The 27094-nt window shown below is 29.5% G+C and overlaps 3 protein-coding genes across 4 annotated transcripts; 1 reads left to right on the plus strand and 2 right to left on the minus strand.

The window, feature by feature from the left end:
- The first annotated feature begins 1229 nt into the window (after nucleotides 1-1229).
- Nucleotides 1230-13202, plus strand: LOC132930842 (ATP-binding cassette sub-family G member 1-like). Its single transcript, XM_060996921.1, has 10 exons — nucleotides 1230-1932; nucleotides 6038-6155; nucleotides 7430-7765; nucleotides 8093-8334; nucleotides 8831-8968; nucleotides 9070-9203; nucleotides 10819-10987; nucleotides 11124-11224; nucleotides 11340-11495; nucleotides 11920-13202. Exons 1-10 carry the CDS (start codon nucleotides 1782-1784, stop codon nucleotides 12259-12261), a joined length of 1887 nt encoding a protein of 628 aa, XP_060852904.1. The 5' UTR covers nucleotides 1230-1781; the 3' UTR covers nucleotides 12262-13202.
- Nucleotides 13203-13606: 404 nt separating this feature from the next.
- On the minus strand, nucleotides 13607-19901 carry LOC132929786 (pancreatic triacylglycerol lipase-like). Of its 2 annotated transcripts, none has more exons than XM_060995347.1 (7): nucleotides 19058-19901; nucleotides 18069-18195; nucleotides 16752-16903; nucleotides 15654-15905; nucleotides 15360-15575; nucleotides 14726-14882; nucleotides 13607-14028 (listed from the first exon to the last, which is right to left on the minus strand). In XM_060995347.1, exons 1-7 carry the CDS (start codon nucleotides 19122-19124, stop codon nucleotides 13950-13952), a joined length of 1050 nt encoding a protein of 349 aa, XP_060851330.1. In that variant the 5' UTR covers nucleotides 19125-19901; the 3' UTR covers nucleotides 13607-13949. The 2 variants fall into 2 exon arrangements, with proteins under 2 accessions (XP_060851330.1, XP_060851331.1); XM_060995348.1 differs by having other exon boundaries at nucleotides 19050-19901.
- Nucleotides 19902-22035: 2134 nt separating this feature from the next.
- Nucleotides 22036-26886, minus strand: LOC132929787 (lipase member H-B-like). The gene is made up of 7 exons (XM_060995350.1): nucleotides 26733-26886; nucleotides 26363-26465; nucleotides 25441-25592; nucleotides 24356-24607; nucleotides 23527-23727; nucleotides 22806-22968; nucleotides 22036-22231 (listed from the first exon to the last, which is right to left on the minus strand). Exons 1-7 carry the CDS (start codon nucleotides 26785-26787, stop codon nucleotides 22174-22176), a joined length of 984 nt encoding a protein of 327 aa, XP_060851333.1. The 5' UTR covers nucleotides 26788-26886; the 3' UTR covers nucleotides 22036-22173.
- Nucleotides 26887-27094: the final 208 nt, after the last annotated feature.

Consider the following 27094-nt stretch of genomic DNA (forward strand, 5'->3'; position numbering starts at 1 on the left):
CTTGGAAAAAATATCTCAAGCACTTAATTTGTTTTGAATTATGCTAAATGTATTTTTTTTCGCTCTTGCACACTATGTATTTATTGTTTAATTGGTATTTGTGTTTTATTGTATTATATGTGGGATAGTACTTAAAACAATGTTGTAAAATTATGCATAACTCGCATTTGACAACGGATGCCGACTGCTGTAAGTTATATCACAATAATACATATATTTAATAAATATTATTTAGCAGTGACCAGTGACGGATGTAAGATTTTTTTTTTTTTTGAGGTGAGGGCCAAAACATTTTTCATATTATTATTATATTCATATCATATATCATTTTGTTAACATGATTTTATTTTAAGCGTTACATACATAATATAACTGTTAAGGGAGTCCCCTTGAATCCGTTGAATCCGCCACTGGTGGTGACTCACGGAGTATGAAAATGAATTTGTAAAATACACTGAACTGTCAGCTTTAATAGTTTTAAGAGGTTTTGAATGATACTCTGTTAAGGCAGTTGTAATCAGGACGTGTTTGAGTGCCATAAACTCAAATCTTGAGTTATTTGGATCGAGAGTGAATTTAACACAATTATCTGATATTTCCTTTTATTGTTTATACCATATTGATCAATTATAATTTTTTATAGGATTTTATTCATAATTACTGCAGTAAGAATCGTTTATGGTAGTATTGTGCAGAAAATTCCTAAATAATTTTTATTTCATTCGGGTTGTACTTTGTAAAAAGTACTTGGTAAAAAATGGCAATCGTGATAAAAGTGCAAGAGTAAATTAAATACTATGTCACCATGCTTACATGAAGTATAAATTATACAGGATAATACCTTTATAATCGCTGATGATTAGATAGATACCTACTACGTTTGTCCCGAAAAAAATGGCGAAAGTCGTTTTTAAAATTGATATGGCGATGTCGTTTAAGTCTAACTTAATTTAACATTCGGTGAAAAAGACGAGTCTCTGCGGAATCGCTAAAAACAATAAATTGCCAATGATTATAATAATAATTATTATTTTAACCACGTGTATATTAATTACATTGTATTAAATAATTATTATAATTAATAATTTATAGGCAGTCGTCATAGACGCGAGTCGTTGCGCGGGCGTGGTGTGCTACTCGACTTGTACGCGCAGTGTAACAATATATTGATATAAAATGTGCGATAACATTGCCGTAGAGAAATAAAATATAATATTTTATCACGCGATCAACATCGGACGAACACTCTTTAATAATATATGTACAGTTCAGTGATGACGGCAGGCGGTCGATCACCGCGTTGGCGTTTTATTTTTTTGACAGAAAATTCGTTTTAACGTTTTCCCCCAGCGACTTCCCGCCGCCGCGGAATAATAAGACTTGCGCACACCGCGACAGAATATTATAAACACAATATTATACAACACGCGTTCGGTCGTATAGTTTTTCGGTGGAAATCGATTTTTTTTCACAGTTCGTTTTTCGTTAATACAATTAATAAAATTACGCGGGTACCTACCCACCTGCTCGACTATATACAAGCCCATTTTAATATTATATAATATTTGGACGCTGGGCCGACTCGTGATGGGAATTATATGTATTGCCACCAGGAGTCGTATTTCTGAAATAATATCGTCACATCGACTTCACGAGCTTGCCGGCCTGCACAGTGCGCCGGTGGTGTGATGTTGTAGCGATTCTTGTAGATCTTTTCCTACATTTCTATTTCTTTATCTACAACTTTCTATTTCTCTTTCTCTCTCCCGAATCTCACCAAAATGTTCAACCACGCCAAATACCGACAGACCGAAAACAACAACGAAGACGTACGAACTACCGGGCTGCAATCGGTTCCGAAAAAGCCAGAGATTCACTTGTCGTTCGAAAGTCTCACCTATACTGTGAACACCTTCGAAAAGCTAAAAAGAGGTTAGCTTCGGCGACCGTCACTATCCGTGACGCGCCGTTTATTACTGTTTTTATATTATATATCGTACAACATTAACACACACACGCACACATACTCGTATATATGTACAGGACGATTCAAAATGTATTTTATAGCCACTTTATCATATAAACATTCGTAATGGAAAAAATAAATTAAATACGAAAGTTTTTTTTATTTAGAAATTCAAATGTACAATTTTTATTGCAATCTTCATGTGAAGAATTTTCATTGTAGTATTTGAATACATACAAATTTAAATTCGAACGAGTAATTTATGAGTTTTAAGTATTTTACATTTTGATGAGCAGAGTGTAGTGGTACGCCGTGATACCTCGAAAAATGTTGGCTTACTACGCCGCTCACCGAAACATTTAAATACTTATAATCCATAAACTCTATACTCGACCGAATTTCGATTTTTATGTATCCAAATACTCCGTAACAAGTTTTTCACATTATGATTGCAACAATGCATAGGTTTCTATTTGAATTTTCTAAGTTGACCAATATAAGGGGGAGGGGAGCCTTAAAATATTGTAAATAAATTATTTACCATTTTTATATTTCTAAATAAAAACACGTTCGTATTACATTTTTTCTATTACAAATATTTTATATTTGTATGATGAAATTACTGTAACATACATTTTAATTCATCCTGTATATATAACATAGGTAGCCAACAATATTAAAATGTAGATTATATTATTTTACTGGAAAAATATAACGTTGTTAAAATTAAATAAAACAAAATATTTTCCAAGGCTCAATGTTTAATACGAGGTCATATAATAATAATATACAGATATGCATGTTAACACAATTTTCGAAAAATAAAAAGGTCAACAATTGATTTAAAACATAGTTATAAACTACACAGTATATGGAGACAAAATAAAATATATTTTTTTTAACATTACGCTTAAAATATTCACCAAATAGTCATACAAGATTATACTAAGTATTTAATAGTTTTAAAAAAAAGTTTTTTTGGATTTTATTTATATGTTTGCAATAATTATCGACTAATTTTTAGTCATTTTTAACCTTGAAAATATAATACAAATTACAAAGTACTTCATAAGCTTTTTCCAGAAAATACATTTTTTTTTATATACATTCAATGATCAATTTTTTAAAAAAACTTCAAAATCATGAAAATTTTTGAAAATTATTTTATAGTGCAAAATTCATAAAATTTTTAATTTATTACATAAGATTTGAGATTTTGATACATGATTCTTCATAAGTTTATTTTCTTTAAATTAAAAAATAAAAGTAGTGTTATATCACTTATCACAATTTCTTATGGATGATTAAAGTTCAAATGTTACAACTTTTTACTGTTTTAGTAAACATATAGGTAATATAGACTCGTCTTCAACTGAACTTTGTTACTTAGTTAATATTAAAAAAAAATATTGATCTTAGAAACTTAAAACAGTTAAAACATTCTACTGATATTTAAATTAAAATTTTCAATACTCAATAAAATTTAAATAATTTCAAGCTATTCATAAGTAATTAAAATTTTTGAATTTTTTCCTTGATTTTTTCATTTTAACTGTTGATGACAATTTCTAGGTTCAGTCTAAAATAGGCAGCCCATATAATAATAATAATATTCTTTATTACGGAAAAATATTCCAATTTCAATTATTTATAATATGACAATATTTTTTTTTTATACTCCAAATTAAATTTAAAATTTAAATGAACAAGTTTAATAATTTGAGGATTTAACTTAAACTAATAGAATACAATTTATAATTAAATTACAATAACAAAAATAAATAAATAAAAGACAAGAGATTTATATAATAACTAAATATAGATTACAAATAAAGTGAAAACATTTTTTTTTTTAAATACTATAAATACAATGATGCTGTTAGTGTGGTGATTGATGTACGAAATATGTCAATATTACATAGATAATTACCAGCTGACATTAGTTTATTAGCAGAGAGTAGGTATATATTATATCTGTATGTACTCGTATTAATATGGCTCAGTACCAGTCCACCTCTGATACTATGCGAATGTAAAATAAAGATGATATATAAGAGAGAAAAAGGAAATGGTTGTACTGACTCTAGTGGTCTGGTGCGTAGTGGTGTATACTTTACTATTATTAATATTACGGATATAAAAACAATAATAATATTGATTTGGTACTATTCTAAAAATGTTAACAAACTGATTTTCGTGAACAAATTCTGAATTAGTTATAGAATATTATTATAATACATGTTTCGAATGAGTTGATATTAATTAAAAAAAAAAATTAAATTTTTATAGATTCTATATATATAAAATGTACAACCTTAAAAATAGTCATAGCTTTTTGTCTTTCTTAAATAATTTAAGATGAGGTTTTTGTTCAATAATCAATATTCTTTAAAACCAATATCGTATTAATATAAGTCTTAATAATTAACATTAATAAACTAGGAATAAATCTTAATATATGTTACTTGAAAAATTACATCCCACTTAGCCTATAATTAACTCATTTTTATTGTTTATGGGTACGAAAAAAAAAAATGTCGAATAAAAAATATTATTACTCGGGTATCTAAAATAATACGGTATAGTGATGACAATTTTTTTACGATTATTTTTATAAGTATACTGTATTGCGTTAACTGAAAATAACTGGAAATCGTATAATATATAATCTCAAAATATTACGTATTCAAGGTTTATTGATTATTAAACCCTTATATACGTTATTTTTAAATCGAAGTGAGTTCAAGCTAAATTTTTAAATTAATGTTAATTTTTAAAATAATAAGATTAAACTTATTCCCCATGAAAAAATGCATACCTAATGTGTTCCACGATAATATAAATATTTTATGCATACATAATAATACATATTATACACGTACATAACATTTATTGTATTTATTTGTTTATGTTTTACACTTTTTGAGAGAAGACTATAAAAACTTAAATAATTAAGTTTTGTATAGAAGATTAGTGTATAATATTTTTACTTTTCTTTTCGTTAAAATTTATCAACAATATTTTGTTATTATTAACTAATTTGTACTTTGAACAAACTAATTACTTTTTATATTTCTAATCAGTATACTTTTAATTTTATTCATTAATATTATTAAACTTATAACAAATACATAGGCCTGTCTTAATTTATCAACTTATTTCAGTAATGCTTAAACATACAATTATACATATATTAATAATTAATCTTCAAATATTAAGTTTAATTCAGTTAATTTAATCATGTAGACATATAGTAGATAAATATTTTAATTTTTAATCATAAATCATTAGTATTTTAAAAATATAATTTAATTAATAAATATAAGACATATCTTAGTATAGCTATAGTATCAACTTATTTAATAAATTATCTAAAATTTATTATAATCACCCCATCAAGCATATAAATTATAAATATTAAATATACATCAGAATATTATATTTGATAATGAGTTGTCTGACTCTGACAGTTAATATTTAAATGTATAGACAAAAATTGCAACTTTTTTTTTTTAATTGTACAAAAAAACAATCATCGTACCATGCGAAAACATAAACATTTTTTTGTTAAAATGTAGATATAAAATGTTAATATATATCATATGTAATATGTACACATAATATGATTTGGCAACACAGTGAATTTTGACGGACACGTTTAATGTAATTGTATTTGTAGCGAATTTGCATTATTTTAATAAATATCGACTTATTTAAAAAGTCTCCCATTGTATTTTATTGTTTACTGATTCTCTAATAATACTTTATGCAATGTGCAATGTGCATGTATAAACTATCAGATCACAGTAGGAGTGATGAGTATATCATACTTCCTATATATACATTATATTATATTAATTTTGATATTATGTACACAATACACATTGATGGTCACCTGCAGTGTTGTGTACTGTACATAATAATAATATAATTATTTTCAATCATTAAACGCTTTTTATTAAATTGTATGAACAACAATATTGATTTTAAGATTACTCATCTAAACTCCTGTAATGGTCGTAATTACCCAAGCGTATAATCAATAATCAGTAATCGTTTTCGATTATTCAGTGAAAAAGGAGATCTTGCACGGCATCGATGGCAATTTCCGGTCTGGACAACTAACGGCCATCATGGGACCGTCGGGTTGTGGCAAGAGCACATTACTCAACGTACTCGCCGGATACTCGTGAGTATCTACATTAAGTAATAATGTTTTAATAAATGTAGTTATGTGTCGCGGTGTGTAATGGCTAACTGTTAAGATTACGTTAAAACCATTGTAGTCTGCAGACTAGGCACGGTTATTGTAATCATCATGGAGAATAATTAATCAAACTGCGTGACGATTCGATAAGATAGAAAAATTGCAAAAGGCAATCGTATACTATACACTCATATTTAAGTTCTAATACGAATCCTTTGCAATTTTAATAATAATCGGGAAAGATCAGTGAACAGCCGAACAGGTTCGTTTTGTGTGAACTAAAAATGAACGAATCCATTTTTCAACATTTTAACTTTCAACTAGTAGTTCAGGTTTGGGCAGTATTTTCGATACAAGTAGCTTGTATATCTAACATAATAATGTATAATAATGTATCTTAAATTAAGTTGTTCCTTATATCACGATATAATTATGGGATAGTATTAAATATTTTATATTGCAAATTATGATAGGTGGGTACATTTTTAGTCCATGTAATTAGTCATAAAAAATTATGTAGTAAGATACTCGGTACATTAAAAAGGTGCTTTGAAACATTCGATTTTTTTTTAAAATATTTCTTATTATAATAGGAAAATAAGTATTTATATTTTAAAAATATTTTTTATCTTCATTGTATTCATAGTAATTAGTGTTGATATTTTATACCGGTTCTACTCGTATAGGTATTTGGAAAATCCTCGTAAATTATCTATAATCATAGAGCAATATATAGAGAATAAGGCATAACTATTATTTCACACATCGTGTAGGTTATAGGAGAACCATGATTTTGCATTTATTGTAAGAATTTAAAACCTTTACTTGACCAAGTTCAATTTTAAAAAGAATTTTCACATTATTGTATTTTAGTGTGTGCATCTCGCCTAGCTAAAGTTGTTATATTATTATATTGTTCAATACGTTTACGATCGTGTCGGTGTAGTAGGAATTTAAAAAGTTTGGCTCAAATTGCTTTTATAATACATACTGTTTATTAAACTATACTGCATAGATAAATTAAAATATTATTGATGAACTAATGAATTTAATGAAATTATAACGATTATTTTAGCGAGACATTTGGTACTTAACATATCATATATTCATGTAGTATTAGTAGGTAATATATTATGTATAATTCTTGGTTTTTTTTTTATCAAAAAAGTCTTTTACAGTTTTATTCTTCGCTTTTTTGGAGCTATACCTATGTTTCTTTCAATTATCCACTGACGTGACTTAAATATACGTTGCAGGATAAGTGGAAGTTCGGGCCAAGTGTATTTGAACGATACGCTGCGAGATGAAAAACAAATGGCGAACATCAGTTGCTACATACAGCAGGACGATTACGTGCGCGACCTGTTGACCGTCAGGGAATCGATGACGGTGGCTGCGCACCTCAAGTTACCGACAACCGTGTCGACTCTATCAAAAGTCAGCCAAGTGGAGAACTTGCTCGACGCGTTGGGTTTGTCCGTTCACGGAGACACCATCACCAAACAGCTCTCGGGAGGCCAGAAAAAGAGACTGTCCATCGCTTTAGAGCTCATAACCAACCCGTCAATATTATTTTTAGACGAGCCCACTACGTAAGTATACCGGATAATACTTTCACTGAAAGTGTTATAGGTGATTCTCGTCGAATTTATATATTAAATTGTTATAGACACATAGGTAATCTATACTACTTTCGATTATGTACCAAATTGAAGAAGATTTTATTGAAGCTATAATACTCGTATATTAAGCAAAGAGGTCCGTTTGATCAGTATTTGGCTAGGTACACATTACAAAGCACAGAATATTTTTTTAAATACAATCTACCTATCTATATACATCTTAAATTTATTTTAATAATAATAATAATAATTAGTATCATACCATAATGTATTAAATCTAAATATCTTACCGTATAGTGGTTTAGACAGTCAATCTTGCAGTCATTTGGTATCACTGATGATCAACTTAGCTCACAATGAAAGTCGTACCATGGTGTGTACACTACACCAGCCTAGTGCTTTACTGTTCGAAAAGTTTGACCAAGTGTATGCGTTGAGCTCAGGCCGGTGCATCTACCAAGGACCACCTAAATTAGTTATTCCTTACTTTGCTGAACATTCCGTCGTATGTCCAACGTACCATAATCCAGCCGATTTTTGTATGTATATAATCTTATAATTATTTATTAATTTTTCGGTGCAGGCACGTATCCATGGGGGTTCATATGAGTCGTATAAAAAAAATAATGATAAAAATTGTTTTCAAAATTATTTAAACCCTCCCCCCTCAAAAAAAAACCCTAATTATACGTGCCTGTTTCGGTGTATCAGCTATGACGATAATAAATACACGATTTAAAATCGTTATATATTGAAAAAAAAGTTGAAAAGCATATATCCTGTACCTATATGTCACAACTCACAAGTGTACTCATACACCAAGTAATTTCATGGAAACTAAATGCCAATAATAACAACACATATTTTAAGAAATTTCATGTCAAGTTTTAAAATTAAAATGTTTTAATCGATTAATCATCTGAATTCATAACTTTTCACGATAAAAAACACATAAAATGACAATTGTTCTTTCACTTTTTTCAAATTTATATTATGCGTAAAATAATCTGTTGGTATATGTATATTGTTTTTTAGTGATCGAAGTGGCCATAGGCGAATATGGTACTGATGTACTTGTCAAATTGTTCGATACAACAAAAATCACATACATAAATGACCGCAACAAATATCCTACAATTTCTGGCGGAGGCCGCGAAACACAACTTGAAAATGGTACGTTTTCTTGATATTGATATTCCGTAACACGTGTTATATAATATTTCTATAATAGGTGCAATGATAATAATTGTTAAGCAAATCTATTCGTTTTGTAGGCGCGTGCCAGGAAAACATCAATGTCGATAACAAACGATTATCGTATAAATCTGAGCTTTTAAATAAGCCTCAGTTTTATGTACAAGCCTATCATTTATATTGGCGAAATGTAATCATGAACAAACGTAACAAAGTGAGTAAATAATAATAAAATAACGTTGATATGATATGGTAAATATTGTCGTTTAAATGCGTAATGAAATCATTAGACATTAACTATTTATCAAGTGAATGTTATCGGGTTTTAAATAACGATAGGTAATGACTCATTAGTCATATTATATAGTTTTCTCATATAGTTATATTACCTGTGACCTGTGCATCTAGATTAGGTAAAAAGATGTTATGTATATTTTATAAGGACAGAATACAAAAATAGCCGCCTGATATCATTTCACAATATAAGGGCATAGGTACCGTCATAATATATTTAAAACGGCGTGTTATTATAAATTCGTTGATAGATTAAATCACTGCATTCGAAATACGTTTTATATAATATATGTCTAACAGATATTTATTCGGTTTTTCATACATCTAACAAATCTGGCGCTTTATAGTTGCTATAACAAGTTTGATAAAAAAAACATTTCTAGACGGTTCGGGAGGTATATAGTCGTTAATAAGAGCGTATCTATTATGTCAAATATATTAATTTACTATTATTATTTAGCCACGACAACAGTGTTTACCTATAGTGTTTAAAAATCTACTACCTTTGTATTTATTAATCATGTATTATTTTTCATACATACTTTACAATCTTAACTATACTGTGTATACAGATTATGATATCATGAGACATTTATTAAGTTATGTACTTACGTATTGTAGGTATTAAAACGAATAATTTAATATAGTTTGTTCGTATAATGTTGTCGAAAATGTACATAAATTAATATTAATGGTTAATTAGATTAGACTATAGGGACAATATACATATTTATATGAATCCATAGTTTAACCACTGTGAATATTGTCTTTATTACTCATTCACGCAGACGAAATCCATACTGAGCATAAAAACAATTTAATATTTACCGTTTGCGAAAGGATATATTGTGATCTTTTGTTGATTATATATTATTTAATAACCAATTTTTATGTTGTAATAAAATTGCATAACTTTTTCAAGCGTTAAATTAAATTAAAATTTATTTTAAATTTATACGACTTAATAGTTAATAGTAAAGCATAAATTCAATTTGAGCTTATAATGTCATGTTAATATTTTATTTTTATTGTTGAAAAATAGATAAAACGCTGTGCCTCTGAAAAACGAGTGCCGGTAAAATTGTCAACGTGACTAATGTCGAACACATTATATAGTAACACATATATAAGGTTCAATGTGCGTACAATATTCTTAGTGGGTATATATATTATATATATAAAATGTTTCAACAAACCTAATATAATATGTTTTTTATAATTAAATCTATTTGATAAGCCGCCCGTAGGAATGGTAGTTACGCTAACACTTCTTCGTCATATACTACGTTATGATATAACTGCCCATCGTATAAGAGCTATAGGTAGTGTAAAAAACAGATTTACTCAAAAACAGTATCGAGAATACGATAGAAGAAAAAAAAACCCAAAAAACTCGTCGGAAAACCAAAATGCATCTCTCGCCTAGCTCAGAATCTCGTACATAAAACGTCAGAAACCCGCGATACTACGTTACAACTATGAGTTATTACCGTCAATAAGACGCAATAATTATGCGTCGTTTGAAACGTTTTCAGACCAACGCGCTGTTGCGGATCGCCGTCCACTTCGCCGTAGCCCTAATAGTCAGCTACATATACCGTGGAGTGGGCAACGACGCGGCTCAAGTGCTCAACAACATGAAGTTCGTGTACGGCACCAATTTGTTCTTGGCTTACACCGGTCTGATGGCCGTCATCGTTTCTTGTGAGCATTTAATACGATATATACAATTATTAAGAGTTCCGAGTTATTTATAAATAATTCCTTCGACGTGCAAACTTATACTCACGTATTATATTATATTTTTTTGACCGCGCCGATATGATTGCGTGCCCTGCAGTCCCATTAGAGTACTTGGTCTTGAAGAGGGAACACTTCAACGGTTGGTACACGCTTTTCCCGTACATGGTGTCCGTGTTGCTTGTCGAAATACCGCTTCAGGTGAGTTCGCGAAACGCGATGGCAGGCGTCGTGGGTCCCAATTTTGAGAAACTCCTCCCCTCCCCTGGCTCGTCGGTTCCCTGAATTATTATTTTGTTTTAATTTCTCGTCGCAGATATTGTGTTGTCTCGCCTACGTCGTACCGGCGTACTTTATCACCGGCCAACCGATGGAAATGATGCGATTCGGTTACTTTGCCGTTTTCCTGGTGGCCACTTCCCTGACGTCTCAGAGCGCAGGATTCCTGTGCGGCGCAACTATGCCACTTAAGGTTTGTTTCCCCGACTGCGGGGTTAGTTCTACGATACAAATTTTTACTGACACTGCGATCGAAAACTGAACGTTTTCGCCCTATGCCTATCCCAGTTGAAATCGTCCGGACTTCAAAATTTAAAACGAACAAAATTTTTTTTAATTCATTTTTATTTTGCGTAAAACTAGTAACAGTATATAATTATATTATTGTATAGACTATCGTTTGTATAAATTATATTAAATTATTTTTTTTTGAAAACGTTGACAGATGATGTTTCTTGTGAGTGCTTACTAAAAAAATTAATGTTTAATCGTTGATTTTATTATTTATTCCGTAGTGAAAAACGAACGTAAAGCTATGCTAAATGTCAATAAATATACCAGACAATTAATTAGTCTTACGTAGGTTTATTTATTTAGTAATTTTCTGCATGTTTCAGATGTCTGTGTTCGTTGGACCGGTATCGTTGGCGCTACTCTCCATGTTCGGGTTTGCGATAAGGTTTTCGGACATACCTGCCATGTATGTGTGGCTGCATCATTTCAGTTTCGTTAGAGCGTCATTCCAGAGTGTCTTGTACACGCTGTACGGCTTCACCAGGGGAGTTTTACCGTGCTCCGACGAGATGTACTGCCACTACAAGAACCCAGTGAAGTTTCTAACCGAAATGTCATTCGATCATGTGAATATTAATCCTGAACTGTTGTACATGTGTTTCTTTTTCTTGTGCACTTACGCGCTGACAACAATTGTCATATGGTACAAGCTGAACAAACGGTAAATCTCACTCAAAAACAATCTAAACCTAATATGCAACAGGCTTATGAGGGTTTATGGTATTATAATATTATAATAATAATATTATTATATCATTTAAGTATCACATAAATGGTTTTTTCTGATGTACATCATTATGTTATCGGTTATGGTTATTATTTATGTGTGAGATCACTTTTTAACGCAAATTATTATTATATTATATTGTGTACAAATAATATAAATTATTCGATCACATATTATTATATATGTATAAAAAGTAATTTGAAGATAAAAATATCAAATCGTGAATATACAAATCTTTTTACAACTTATATGAGTTAAAAATCCAACAAAATTCAAAACTTTAAAAATATTAATGTTAAAAAATAACTAATACTCCTTCCAAAGTCCCAAAATGTATAAGTTTATAACCGCATGTACTACATAAATATCTAGGGTCAGTACAGATGAAACTACATTTTTCTATAAAATATTTTACCAAAACTACATAAGCTTTATCGCGGTACAACTGGTATGTCGTGGCAATCTTAATGGTCAAAATAACATTATATGTACAAAAATAAAAAATAAAATAGATTCTAAATAATTGTTAAAATATGTAGACAGTGACACCAACGGGTTAGGTATAATCAAAAGTTTGATTTGTATATTTTTTTACTCTTTTCACGTTTACTTTTCGGTCTTTATAAAATAGATCGTAAATATCATGAAGAAATAAAAAAAATAATAATTTATTTGCCCTTACGATGTTCACAAAGTGTTGCTGTTCCACTGTATAGATAGAAATATTCACATCGTAATCGTGTTCTTAAAAAAAATGTGTTTTAAATTATTTTAATATTACTATTTAAAATGTTCAGAGTGAATATATACTTACTATTGAGTAATTTTTTTGTTTGTCTTACCATACTATGTTATGTTTTACAATAAACAAATTATTATTTGTTATGACGTGTCATTGTAATATTTTTTGCACACCACCTTTTTTTGTATACATAATTTATATTATGCTGTAATATTTAATTATAACAAAGCGTTTAAGCGTTTGAAATATTTCAAAAGTATTAAACTGAAGTGAAAAACTGGCTGGGTTGTACGATTTTACGCTCATAACATTTACAACACCACTGAAGTACAAGTACTAACTACTAAGTCTCAGTCATCAGAACTCTCCTCAAAAGATAACAACAAATAACAATGTATACGAAAATTATCCATAGAAAATTATTCGTGTGGCCATTTATTTTTTAATATATAAAGAAGTTCTGGCCACGCATTGCACCAGAACATTATATGAAATTTTACTAAGTCTTCTGAATGTATTAAAAAATAAAAATAAAACGATGTTTCGTTATAGGTACTCAAATTTATTAACAACTTATATAAATTCACAAAATATTTTTAACAAAAATAATAGAATTTTAAACCATTTACATTAAATAACAATCATAATAAATTACATCAAAAATTATAAATAATAGCAATAATTCAAATCGATTAACAACACGAGTAAAATTTAAAGCCCCTTGAAACAAACATAAAAATATTAATAATTTATGCTTTGTGCTAATTATAAAATAAAATTGCTGTTAATCTTAACTTGAAATGTTGACAAATCGAAGTGTTCAATGGTCGTCCACGGTTACTTAACGTCGCGCATCGTTAGTAATATAAAGATATGACATAAATTTAGAGGTCTTCTTTTGTTGTTTCCAGAGCATCGAAAGGGGCAGCACTTTTGGTCCTCAAATAAAAATCACCTCTCGCCCTGATAATGAAAATTTAAAAATATTTACACAAATTTTAAGCTATTTATAGTTTTCTGGATAGTGCGCCGGTTGTGTTGACAAGTTAATAACAATGTTTGCTTATTATTAATAATATAAAATATTGAATATTATAACAATAATATTTATAATATAACATATTCAAAGATTTTAGCAAAAATTAGTTAATCGTATATATGGTATTCAACCTGACAAATTGTCACATTGTTGCCAACAATTTATCAACGTGACATTATAGACATCGTATTAGAAACAGAGATGGAGGGAGATTTTTATGGCAGCACTGTTCCTGAATGAACCGCTAAACAGACGAAGAATAATATTATGGTAACCAACATAATATTATTGTTTTTTATGTAAACACGAAAAACTGGAGACAAATTCAAGGGTTGCTTAAAAGACAAAGTAAATATAATATCGTTAAGATTGGTATTCGTGTTTATGCGTTTAAATCAAAAATATGATTCTTGACCATAATTAAAAGAGAATACCACGATTTAAAATCGTAAAAGTAATCATTGTAATAATTATTATGTTTATAAGTATTTTATTTTAAAATTTTTATTTTTTGTGATTGGAAACAAAGAAAGAAACATTTTTTTTTTATATGTTACGTATACAATAGATAAGTCATTTAAGAAATACATTATTTATTAACGTGTTGTGGTTTCTACTAACTTGGATGAAGTGCCGTGTCCCATCGGCGTTCCCTTGGTACTGTCGCACTTGTTGTCTAAGTAATCATCCCAGGACATACACTTGACCCCCTTCATAGAATTGACATTGTAAATGGAGTCTTCGTACAGCATGTACGCCCGAGAGTGACTGCAGCCAACTGCGTACAAAAGAAAATTGTCAGGTAAAGTCAAAACAGCACAATCGTTAATTGGTACTATTATTTATTCCGTATTTCGGTATTCCGCATTCGGACGGTGTGCGTAATTACGAATTTTATACTTTTAAAGTCACGATCAGTGGCGGATTTTCAAAATTTTTCTAGGAGAGGGATCCTAAATATTATACTATATTACATGTGAACCTAAACTTCAAAATTTACAAAATAAAATCTAGTCTTCTTATATAATTATATATGTATATATCGGTGTCTAGGGGGGGTCCAGACTCCCTGGACCCCTCCCCGTAAATCCGCCACTGGTTCTGTTTGATTTTATAATAGTATAAAAAGCGCTCTGCGAGTCAAAATAAACAACGACCAATAATAAGTCGATAAAATCAAAAATCGTCTTCCGGTATTTGCCGCAGTAAGCTTTCCCGAATACGTTATTATTTTAGCGTTGTTTTCTATACTCACCGACTCCAATTAACCTTTCGAACTTCATACCGTCGTAGCAGCCCGATTGAGGCACGGTGCCACCGTTTGGGAAGAAGTCCGCATGACCCGCCGAGTGATAAATGCCCGTGGAACCACCAGACGTGTGGATTATGTCCACGAATAGAGCGTCAGTTTTTTTCAGTCCTTTTTTCTGCAACTTTGCAAACTCAAAGCCCGGTCCGGCCGGATCGAGACCTAAGACGAGACGTTATTTTCCTAAATTCTTATTCGGATATCGACTGCCGAACAGTCGTGTTTCTGTTCATTGCTCACCCGTTATCCGGCCGATTTTTCCTGACTTCATCAGGGACCCGCACACGCCGGCGATGTGCGCCCCGAGACTGTGACCGATCAGATGTATGTTCGCCGGTTTGATTACGCCGAGACTCACGATATTATCCAACACTTTGGAAAGTCTGGCACCTATTTTTGACGTCATCAACATTGGCAACATGTAATTCCGGTTTCCCGCTATGCCACCCCAGTCCACGGTTATCACGTTATATCCTCCGACATTTATGTAAGCTATTTGAAAAATACAAAATACCCATATGTATTATTTGCCATGCATTAAAATGTTAATGTATCGTGAGCCAACTATATGTATATACACATATATATACAAGGTGATTTTTTAAGCATGCTTCCCCATTTTTATGCTTAAATTATGCATATATTCAAATTTTGATTTTTAACAGTTTCAAGGTGTTAAAAAACAACATTTTTATTAAAAAATTATATTTTTAAATATTTTTTATCCTTATATTTTTTTTAAGTTTTTTACTTTTTTGAATGATAACATTAAGTTTTAATTTCATATTCCAAAGCAAAATATTTTTCTGAATATTTTGATACATAAAAATCGAATTTAGAGCGAGTAGTTTATGAGTTATACGTATTTAAAGTATAGACAAGCGGAATAGTGGACAAACATTTTGCGGGGTAACCCCGTACCACTCCGCTCCGCCAATCAAAACTTTAAATACGTATAACTCATAAACTACTCAATCTAAATTCGATTTTTATGTATTAAAATATTCAGAAAAATATTCTGCTTTGGAATATTAAATTAAAACTTAATGTTATCATTCAAAAAAGTAAAAAACCTAAAAAAAATATAAGGATAAAAAATATTTAGAAATATAATTTTTTAATAAAAACGTTGTTTTTTAACACCTTGAAACTATTAAAAATCAAAATTTGAATATATGCATAATTTAAGCATAAAAATGGGGTAAGCATGCTTAAAAAATCACCTTGTATATGATGGGGCAGAAGAAAATTGAATCAGTATATTATACATGTTGTGTGGACACAAAAAATTGATAGTTTAACTTTATTTTTATTTTTATATATAATAACATATTTTACCTGTTTTGATGCAAAACACGCCATCCTCGTGTACGATAGAGTCGAGCCATCCGTGTATAATTACTTTTAAAGGCAAATCCGGAATCCAATGTTCTAATATGTCGTACTCGTGATCGAATTTTATTTTTATCGATTTGTCGTTACCAATATCCCTAAATTCGAAAGCCACATTTGATCTTAACTTGTATGCTGATATAAAAACTTTTCTCATACTATAGTTATTTTGTTGTATTTTGGTTATTTGCACCACGTATAACTAAATAAAAGAGCATTATGTAATGTGCAATTTCGTACTTACAAAAATAGTAATTTACACCATTTTTAACATTACTAAAATTGTAAATTGTGTCATTTTAAAATAATTGAAAATAATTTTTTTTTTAACCTAACTATTAAAATTTTAATTAATAATAAAATATGTAAGGAAATAAGAAGTATTTTAATTTATTATTCAATTATTTATGTTACCTATAGATATTTATTTATTTCACATTTTATGTACTATAACTAATCGATAAAACTTGCAGGTATATTCTAATAACTATATATTATATTTCATAATAAAATGCTATTTCATTTTCTGTCATGGCTTAAATTTCTAAAATTAAAATTAAGATGTGGCGCAAATACCAGCTTTCTATTGATTATCTGCAGCTTCAATTTAATATTATAATATTATCTGCAGTATAAACTATAAATTAAAAATTGTTTCAAGTTCTGTTTATATTTTATTTTAAATTATTGATATTATTTACAAATACGCCTTGACCATGTAAATTATGTTATACCTACATAAATTTACAGATTTTTTTATCTGAGCCAAGAAAACCCTTAATCTATCTATTCTATCTACAAATTTGAACCTCCAATTTGCTACAATATACTTTAATATTGATCTTCAATCTTTGTTAAAATTATATCGATGCGTTTATTAAACATAACAATCATCCAGCGTGACAGGCGTGCTTATTCAATAGTCAATCTTATATTATTATCAATATTTTTTCTTTTAAATCGTATACCTACGTCACTTTGCCACTGTGTTCAAATGTGAATTAATAATTGTATTTTACCTAAATTAAAAATAATAACAATGATTGATTTGACACTGAGGTTTTCAATGGAATTGATACCCGAATCAATATGTTTTAATCTCAATGTGGCTGAAGTTGGTCAATTATGTTATTATAATAAGTAATCATATAGCCTATAGGAGTATAAGACATGATGCGTATGTTTTTTCGCTCTGTACTATATTCACTTATACTATTACTAATATTATTATTATTAATATTATTACGTTGCGGTGTTACATACGAATTCCAGTATTGGATGTCCACGTTTTTATCGTTGACGGACAACATTTGTATGTATTTTTGATCAAACCCATCCCATCTGATGACAGCTTTTTGCACAAACCGCATAACAGTCCTCACGAAACATGCTATAGAGCGGACAAACATACATAAAACACTAATGTAATAGGCACACAATTTTATAATATAGATACGAGTATATAATGCACAGTAAAGTAGTAAAATCTGTTAAATATTCAATTCCTTTTCGGTTGGGGCCTTTAAGTTTTTTAATGTCACTAAATACTATAATTTATACCGTAGGTGCATGCATGAATGGCACGCAATGGATAAAAGGGAAAAAGTCCAAAATCACTACTTTTCTGAAAACAAAAAACGTATCGTTTTTATTTTGACAGATAATTTAAAACAATAATTGACTAATTGGTCAAATTGACTTATTCGTATTTTATCCTAATACCGTCCATACAAACTTAAACACGAGGCAGCTGGTATAACTCATATAATTTACTAACCAAATTATACCGCAATAAAAAATGATATGAGAATGTTATATATCAAGTGGTGGGGGAGGGAAGTTGATAAAACAATAAAAAATGATAAATACTTTTTTTTTAAATTGCGCGATTTAATTTAATTTTTCCTGTTCATTCGGCCATTCAACTATATTGGACCATTATAAATCATGTTTTCGAGTTTCGAAGTTGAGAGTGTGATAATTGAAAGTATGCATATATTCATACAGTCGATAAGTGTATTTTTATTCAGTCATATTGTGGATTGGTCAAATCGTATACCCCCTCCTATTCAAAACTTAAATGACGCCACTGTGACGTTATAACAATTGTTATATACCCCACCGAAACAAAAAAAAATTCAAAGATAAAATAATGTGACTACTATATGTAAATTGATTACGATGATTCAAATGATTATGAGACCATATGTGTACTATGACCATGACGTATTTCTTTCGTTTTACCGATTTACCGTTGTTCTGTTGGATTACAAGCATGAGGATCGTTGTGGTGATGTTGAGCAGCAATGTTCGGCGCATTTGACGAGGCGATAGTAACGACTTTGTGATCGAAAACCGGATACGGAAACATCTATGTCTGCGCGCGTAAAAAGCGACGACTCTAATCCAAACTGCTGCACACGGTCGGTTTCATCGTTTCGAACATATTATTGTTTTCGACGTTAATTTTATACGAAAAAAAAATATAAATAATTGTTTAGCTTTACGCCGACGCGACGGGCGTGCGGCGTAATACAATAATTACGGTTCGACGGTCTGTGTTACAGTATCATTATGTCGTAAAATTTTACCGACGGAACAATGGGATAAAACACATTCGAAAGATAAATTATTCCAATATTATTATTATTATTATTATTATTGCAACGCATTACGGCGAAATCGGTAGGCACATATTCGGATTTTACGCGGTACGACACATTTGCGTGACGTGTGCGACGTATACGAATAACGTTTAGTAAAGTACGAAGCGTATATTTCACACATCACCGCAATGCGCAGAACGATTGATAATAACACAATAATTGTTACAACAATTATCATTCCGTGGTATTTTCTGAACTCGACACAATATTGAACAACACCGACGCCGTCGCGAAGCATATAATATATTATAAAGTTCTGCTAATTATCTTTTTCCGGTACCACTGTTTATCGCGTAATAGTCGATAATATTATAATATATCAATAATAATGATAATGTTATACCTCACTCGTGGCACCGACAAAATGCAAATAAGTGAGTGTGTATTCGTATAATGAAAATATGTAACGAACTGCGAAAACGAGAACCGGCCGACTGTCAGAGTCTTTGACTTATCAACGATCCGGTTACGGTGGCCGACTGTCGAGAAAATTAAATTATTATTAAAATAATAGCTGGCAATACGTTAGCAATTATAATATGGTCCGAGATAGTCACTTTAATGTGCATTAATTATCCAAATCGTTTCGGCTATGTATACGTTCGAACAGCCGATATAATATTATTATTGTTGTACGGCATTACGCGTTGTTGTAATTATTATTTCTTAAACTAATTGACCGCGCGATTATCATTCATAAATCACGTTTGGTGTATTATAATATATTATGCGTATGAGCCGTCCGAACGGTACATTTTAATAACTTATACGATTTAATAAAATAACTTCAAGCACAGCCCCCGCCTGTTGTCATATCGCGAAATCATAATATCTCGAAATGCCAATGTATCGTTTACGCGCATTTATACGATTTTTTAAACGAGGGCTATACGTCTTATAGTCGGGCCAATCCTTTAAATATAATTTTTTTAATTTGTCTTTGCATCTTAGATTGCATTTACTGTGGGTAAATATTAATTAACAATATGCATTATTTTCGTTTCTTAAAAAAAATTAAATTATTTAGATTTATTTTAGTTATAAATCATAAGATAATTTATACCGTCGTTTTTAAACTTTATGTTTATAATAAATTAATAACAAATTACATAGTTTTACAGTTAAATTTATTTTAATAATAACAAACTGTAGTCGATACAATTTTTCTGAATATAATAGGTACCGGGTATCAACAGGTCAACAAGAACATTCACTAGAGTACTAGACACTTAATGAATCGATAAATTGAATGAATCATTCTCTGATTTGAGTCTGATTAACTGCAGTAGTGCACAATAAATTAATCGATTGCTCTATTAAAGAATTAATCGTCAATCAATTATTTGCCATCAATGCTATCCGTTATGTCAAGTAATATAAACTATAAATAAATAATAATAACTTACTTAAACTTTAAAAAAAAAAACAACAAAGAAATCGCTCTGCTTTATAGAATGATGTGTGTCGAGCGTTTACCTCTTTATTGAACAGGTAAATGGCATGGCAATCGGATGTTTTCAATTTGAATTCAATGATACAATCATTGATAAAATTTCAATGATGAGTTATTGTAGGTATGTGTACGATGAAAAACGATTCGGAGCGAAGACTGTCAATTTCTATTTGTATTTCTTTTTTATTTTAATATAAATTTCCCGTGTTGTTACTTTTGAGTTTATGACGGCAGTATTTTCTACCACCTTACGTTATTTTGTTAATGTTTTTACAATAATATATAATTTATTAAAGAAGGATTAAAAAATAATAATTTAATATTTAGCAGCTGTCTACATTTAAAAATTATAAGAATTACTTTACCTGTTTAAATTTTTTACTGTGAATATTCATCAAGTATCTATCTAATGTATATCCAACATTATAACATATTATTTAAGACTTATATTAATAACTGATGTATAAGAAGGACTATAAGGGATATAAGAAATATTATTCCTGAGGATGGAGAGGGGTGGGGGATAAAATTTTTTCTAAATATAAATTACACGTTTACCAAAGTTATTATAGGAGCTTCTTAGAATTAGATAGTTTCAAACTATCTTATTAATGTCTCAAAAATGTTTTCTAAAACCTTAAACATAAAATATGAATTAATCTGACTATCTATACACTCTAATAGTATACTAATATCTAATAAGTGATAATATAGTTTTATTACTTAAATTATTTATAACTATGACCAAATGACCGTTTTACAATCGTAAGCGTTTTGATGCCACTAGTAAAAAGTTGTCTAAAGTCATGTATTTATATATTTATGATGAGGATTTGTTGTGACATTATGATTCTTGTAATAGGGGTAACAAATAACAATATTCGAATAATGAATATATGTCAACGATAAGGTCCTATTTTCAACCTTTGACGATAATTATTGACCTGCGAGTGGAGCATGCTTTAATGCAGCAACATATTATAAAACCTAAGAGTTAAATTTCGTTCATTAGTTGTCTTGAGTTGAAGAATTTCAATAACCAATACATAATATTATATGAATAAAATATATTGTGTATTGCCATACTAATGAATAACTATACGTACACATGTAATAAAAATATATTGTATTTATTGCTTGTATACTTACAAGTGATCATTATAGTATAACAAGTTTAGACGTGTGGGTGTAGCATTGTAGCCATATAGTGTATATTAGTTATAATATATTATGTAGTCGAATAATAAGCTTATAAAATACCAAACGGATTCATTCGGCTGGTCTTCAAGTAAAAATCACCCATAGCACTAGAAAATAGTAACATTAATAATTAGATTTATTAACACATAATAGGTGCACAAAAAGTATGTATTATAAGATATAAAAAGTGATTTTTATAATAAAACACGCTAAAATCTAAATAGTGGTCTTTGAGTAACTATTTCGATTTGTCGGACAGATTTGTAATTATTACATGTATAAATTATTATATTATTTGATCCAAATTATTCAAAATCAGAATTATTATTAAAATATTATATTTTCTTATACAATATTATAAGTAAGTAATTTATTGTTATTCCGTAATATTTTTTTTCGAAAACATAGGCTATTATCTGAGGGTTTTTTTTATATTTGTTACTGTAGGTTTTTGGAACACGTGTTTCAGTATGTGTGACATAGCTTCGTCGCTAAGCACCCGATCATATTATTTTTGTCAAAGATAAATACGTACGTTGATATATCAACATATCATTAACAATTTATAGATTTCAAATTTTTATAATGCTCGCGCGAAAAAAAGCGCTTTGGACGAATTGGATTAACGATTAAAAATAAATTATTTTCAATTGTCCGACAGTTTTCAATCTGTATATTTACCTAATATTTTTCCCTGCATCGTGTCCCATCATGATTTTAGTGTTGTTTTCACACTTGTCTGATTTAAAGTCTAACCACGTACCACATTGTGTCGCGACTAAAGATTTTTTATTGTACACAGAATCCGCATAGAGTTCGTACGCTCTCGAATGACTGCCAATTACTGTAATCAATTCAATAATAGTTTAATAATTGAAAAAAGTGTATTTTATGGTGTTATCCACGATAGATAGTAGATACCTACGATTAATTTGTCCACTTATAAAAGTATTGTGAATCGTAATATATATAGTATATACATTAGAATATACATATTATTATGACGTGCACATTGACATAAATATAATCTATAAATGTGTTTATACGATTTATTTAGTATACATACCTAACATTTACCATTTCGGCATACTATTAAAATATCATATTGTATGTTTCAATAATTTCTTGGATTTTATATTTTTTTTTTTTTTTTAAATATGAAATGAATTTGTTCATCAAAAAATAGATACAAACGTAAAAAAAATTAGTTTTATTATTTATAAATGTTTCTGGAAATGTTTATTTATTTTACTTATTATATTAAACGATTTATCAATTTTTGACTTGACATTATTTATTTATTTATTTATTGTGTGACGCTGCACACGATTGGACAAACTAATTGTTCGTTTATAACGTTCTTAATTAGACACTTAAAAGTGGTCGATACGTAAGTACTTACAGAACTCTAATATCAAGACACCAGAACCCGGTTGTGGTGCTATTCCGCCATTGGGATAGAAATCGACGTGACCCAGACTATTCAAATAACCTAGAGTCCCTGCAGACGTGTGTATCACGTCAACAAACTCTGCATCGTCTCTATTCAAATGCTTTTTCTGCAAAGGAATACAGTGAAACCCAGGGCAGGCTGGATCCAGACCTATTAAATTAAAGTGGTATGAAATACTATTACGTTCACGTGCACTGTAAATTTTAACCTAATTCATCGATTGCCATACATACATTAAAACAATATAGTGAACTTAAACTGCCAAAAAAAAAAAAATGAACAATTATTAAGTACTAGATTTATGCCGTAACGATATATAGGTTTAATAAACGATTAAAACTTGCCGTTTGATCATTAACATCATAAAACGTTGTAACGCGTATAGGATTGAATAAATATTTCAATTAAAAAACCTAAATTAATATTTATTTAGAGATGGGTATTAATTGTTTGAAGGTATATATATATACTATATAGAATAAGTAATACGTATATACATTATACGCTATACGTATAGTACCTATTATATTAGTCAAATATTCAATATTAAAACGTTGCTATACTGTTTCCTGTTTCACTGATATTGAATTTAAATTGATGAAATGATCACAAAATATTAATTTCCAAACAAAGCGATGGTTTTGGTTTTTTATTTTTAATCAATTATTATTTAAACGTTGAATAATATTTACTTCAATTTTTGAATCGATATCAAACTTTCGATTACATTAATAAATTGCTCGATCATTATTTAATGGTATACATCCAGTTTGCTCACCGGTGATCCTGCCGATTTTTTCCGATTTAAAATTAGAGCCGCAAGACCCCATGACGTGGGCACCAAGACTGTGGCCTATTAAATGTACGTCCGACGGATGTGTCCCTGTGTGTGCGATCAAACGTTCGAAAAATTCAGCAATCAGTTTACCCACGGATAAGGTCAGGATTGCCGGTTTGCTGTAGATAATATCTTCTGCGATATGGCTCCAATCTACTGTGAAAACGTTATACCCTCCGGTGTCGACATAAGCTATAATATTATTTAAACATAATGTCAACAATCGTTATATTACTTATATTGCATGCGTTGATATCGGTTATTAGGTATTATATTTATATTATATAGGTACGCATAGCACAACGTTTTGTCTTTTGTATTATTGTTTGCTTGGTTGTCAGTGCCATATTTAAGCAAGGACAAATGGGACAATTGCCAACTTCAGGCATATATACTATATAGTATTACAATTAATTGTATACATTTTTATCATACTTTGGGAAAACAAAATAAGTATGGATTTTCATGGATATTTTACTGGGTTATAAAGTTTAATGGTAACGGCCTTAAAGCTGAAATACAATTTGACCATTAGACTTAAAAACGTTTAGTTTGATATATAAGTGTAATAATATGATATTAAATTAATCAAAATACTAATTTTTATTTTAAAAAAACGTTTACTTTTTAATATGTATACCTACTTACTTGAATATATATTAAACATTAATTAGGCACAGTTAAAGTGTTAAGTGTTCTTGTATAATAAATAATCATATTTTTGACAATAAAATGTTATTCTATGATCCAGCTACTCATTAATAAGTAATTAATTACATTTAAAATTAATTTAAAAATATATTGCGCTAAAATTTTATTTTGGCATTGAAGAAAATAGAAATGGACAATTTGGGACCCAAAATTGTACCGGGCCTGTGAATTGGTAAATCAGGCACTGTTGGTCGTACTCCTAATCAATTCATAGTTTAATTAATTACGTCTTATCATTTATATATTTCAGTGGTTCTATTACGATATCTTGATAAATCGTGAGTAATACGGACTTGTCTTAACATACAACGTACCGGTTTTAATGCAAAACACTCCAGTGAAATTTTCGTCTGACGCAAGCCATCCGTGAGTAATGACTTTTAAAGGAAGACCGTCTATCCAATAATCAAGTACTTTTGATTCGTCACCAAATTCAATGTCTATTGGCATATCATTTCCAAGTTCACTAATTGGATAAATAAATGGTTTATTATCAATACGTTTTAATCTTAAAAATAAAACAATGATAATATCGCCTATTAAATCTAAAACTGAATATTTTAATTTTAATATTTTGTGTAATAGGCGATACTTCTAGAAAAAAATAAGTATGATGACTAATGATGTATTATTTATTTAATATGCCTAGTCCATTTAATCATATTACGGTAACATTGAGTAATTGGTCTTAACAAATTTAATTTGAAAAACTAAACAATATAATATAGTGTGAAGTGGAATTTGATACGTATAGTTTGTAATATATATTTAATTAATTGTTTAATTTATTTATTTGGTGGTTAGCATTACCTGTTAAAATTATCAAGTACTATTAATATATGATGTGTAAAAAATGTACATACTAAAAATAGTCTACGTTTTTCCAATGTCTTATCGAGTAGCTACACATATTATTATCATGAAATAATGAAAATGAAAACGAGTGTCTCGTCTCATTTTTTGTAATGAATTTTCAAGAGAAACTATTATAGTTTATAGAATAATATATTATAATATAATGAACATAGTGATAAAAGTCATAGAAAATAAAGCTATAGAATTATAAATGAAAAAATAACGTTTTCAAACATTTCTTGTTTCATCCGGAAACTATAATATGGGTACGTTTTGCATGTGTTTAATTTTGATGTTTTATTGTTTTGTTCATATGGTAATATTGATCATTGATGATAACGTATACAAACGAAACACAACTACGGCTAAATGTATACGTACGAGTTCGAATAGAGAAAAGTCAATTCGGATCCATTGACAGACCTTCGTTTAATCCCTTTTCGGGAACCGTCGTCGTCTTCTCCATCGAATATTAAAAACTGAGCTAGAACATGAGAATGATAAATAATATGTCCCATTTAAATAAACAGAAAAAAACTAATTAGACAAATACTGAATTTTTCGAGAAAAAAAACCTTATACAAAACGATATTTTTGATCAACGTTACGTATGAGTCATCTTAACTCTTATACTTCGTTTAATATATATATATATATATTGGCATATAGGTAGTTTCGTTTAGATTGTGATGGACAGTAATACGTTTATCACAACTCTTTATCGACGCGTATCCTAAATAGTTATACAAACCATGATAGATCAACTGGAACACAATTAACAGTACTATTGCCGTAGAGACATTCATTGTCTTACGAAAACGAAAATGTATACGCCGCCAAATACGACTAAGACTATAATATTATATACAACAGACCGTTATTATAGCTAACAAACGCGCTTGTTGATATATTATTAACTATTTAAATTAGATTTACTCAAAAACGTTTGCATATCTTGTGATTATTATTATTTATCTGCAATTATCGTGTGTATACTTATTTGCGTATGTCCGAATCGTCGCATTAGTCGTCGTAATCAACCAATCCACCTGTACAACGACTGTTGCTAAAACAGACCAAACAAATTATTTACACTAGCTTAGATTGGGAGAT

Source organism: Rhopalosiphum padi, chromosome 4 (assembly GCF_020882245.1).
Source record: "Rhopalosiphum padi isolate XX-2018 chromosome 4, ASM2088224v1, whole genome shotgun sequence".
NCBI classification, from domain to species: Eukaryota; Metazoa; Arthropoda; class Insecta; order Hemiptera; family Aphididae; genus Rhopalosiphum; species Rhopalosiphum padi.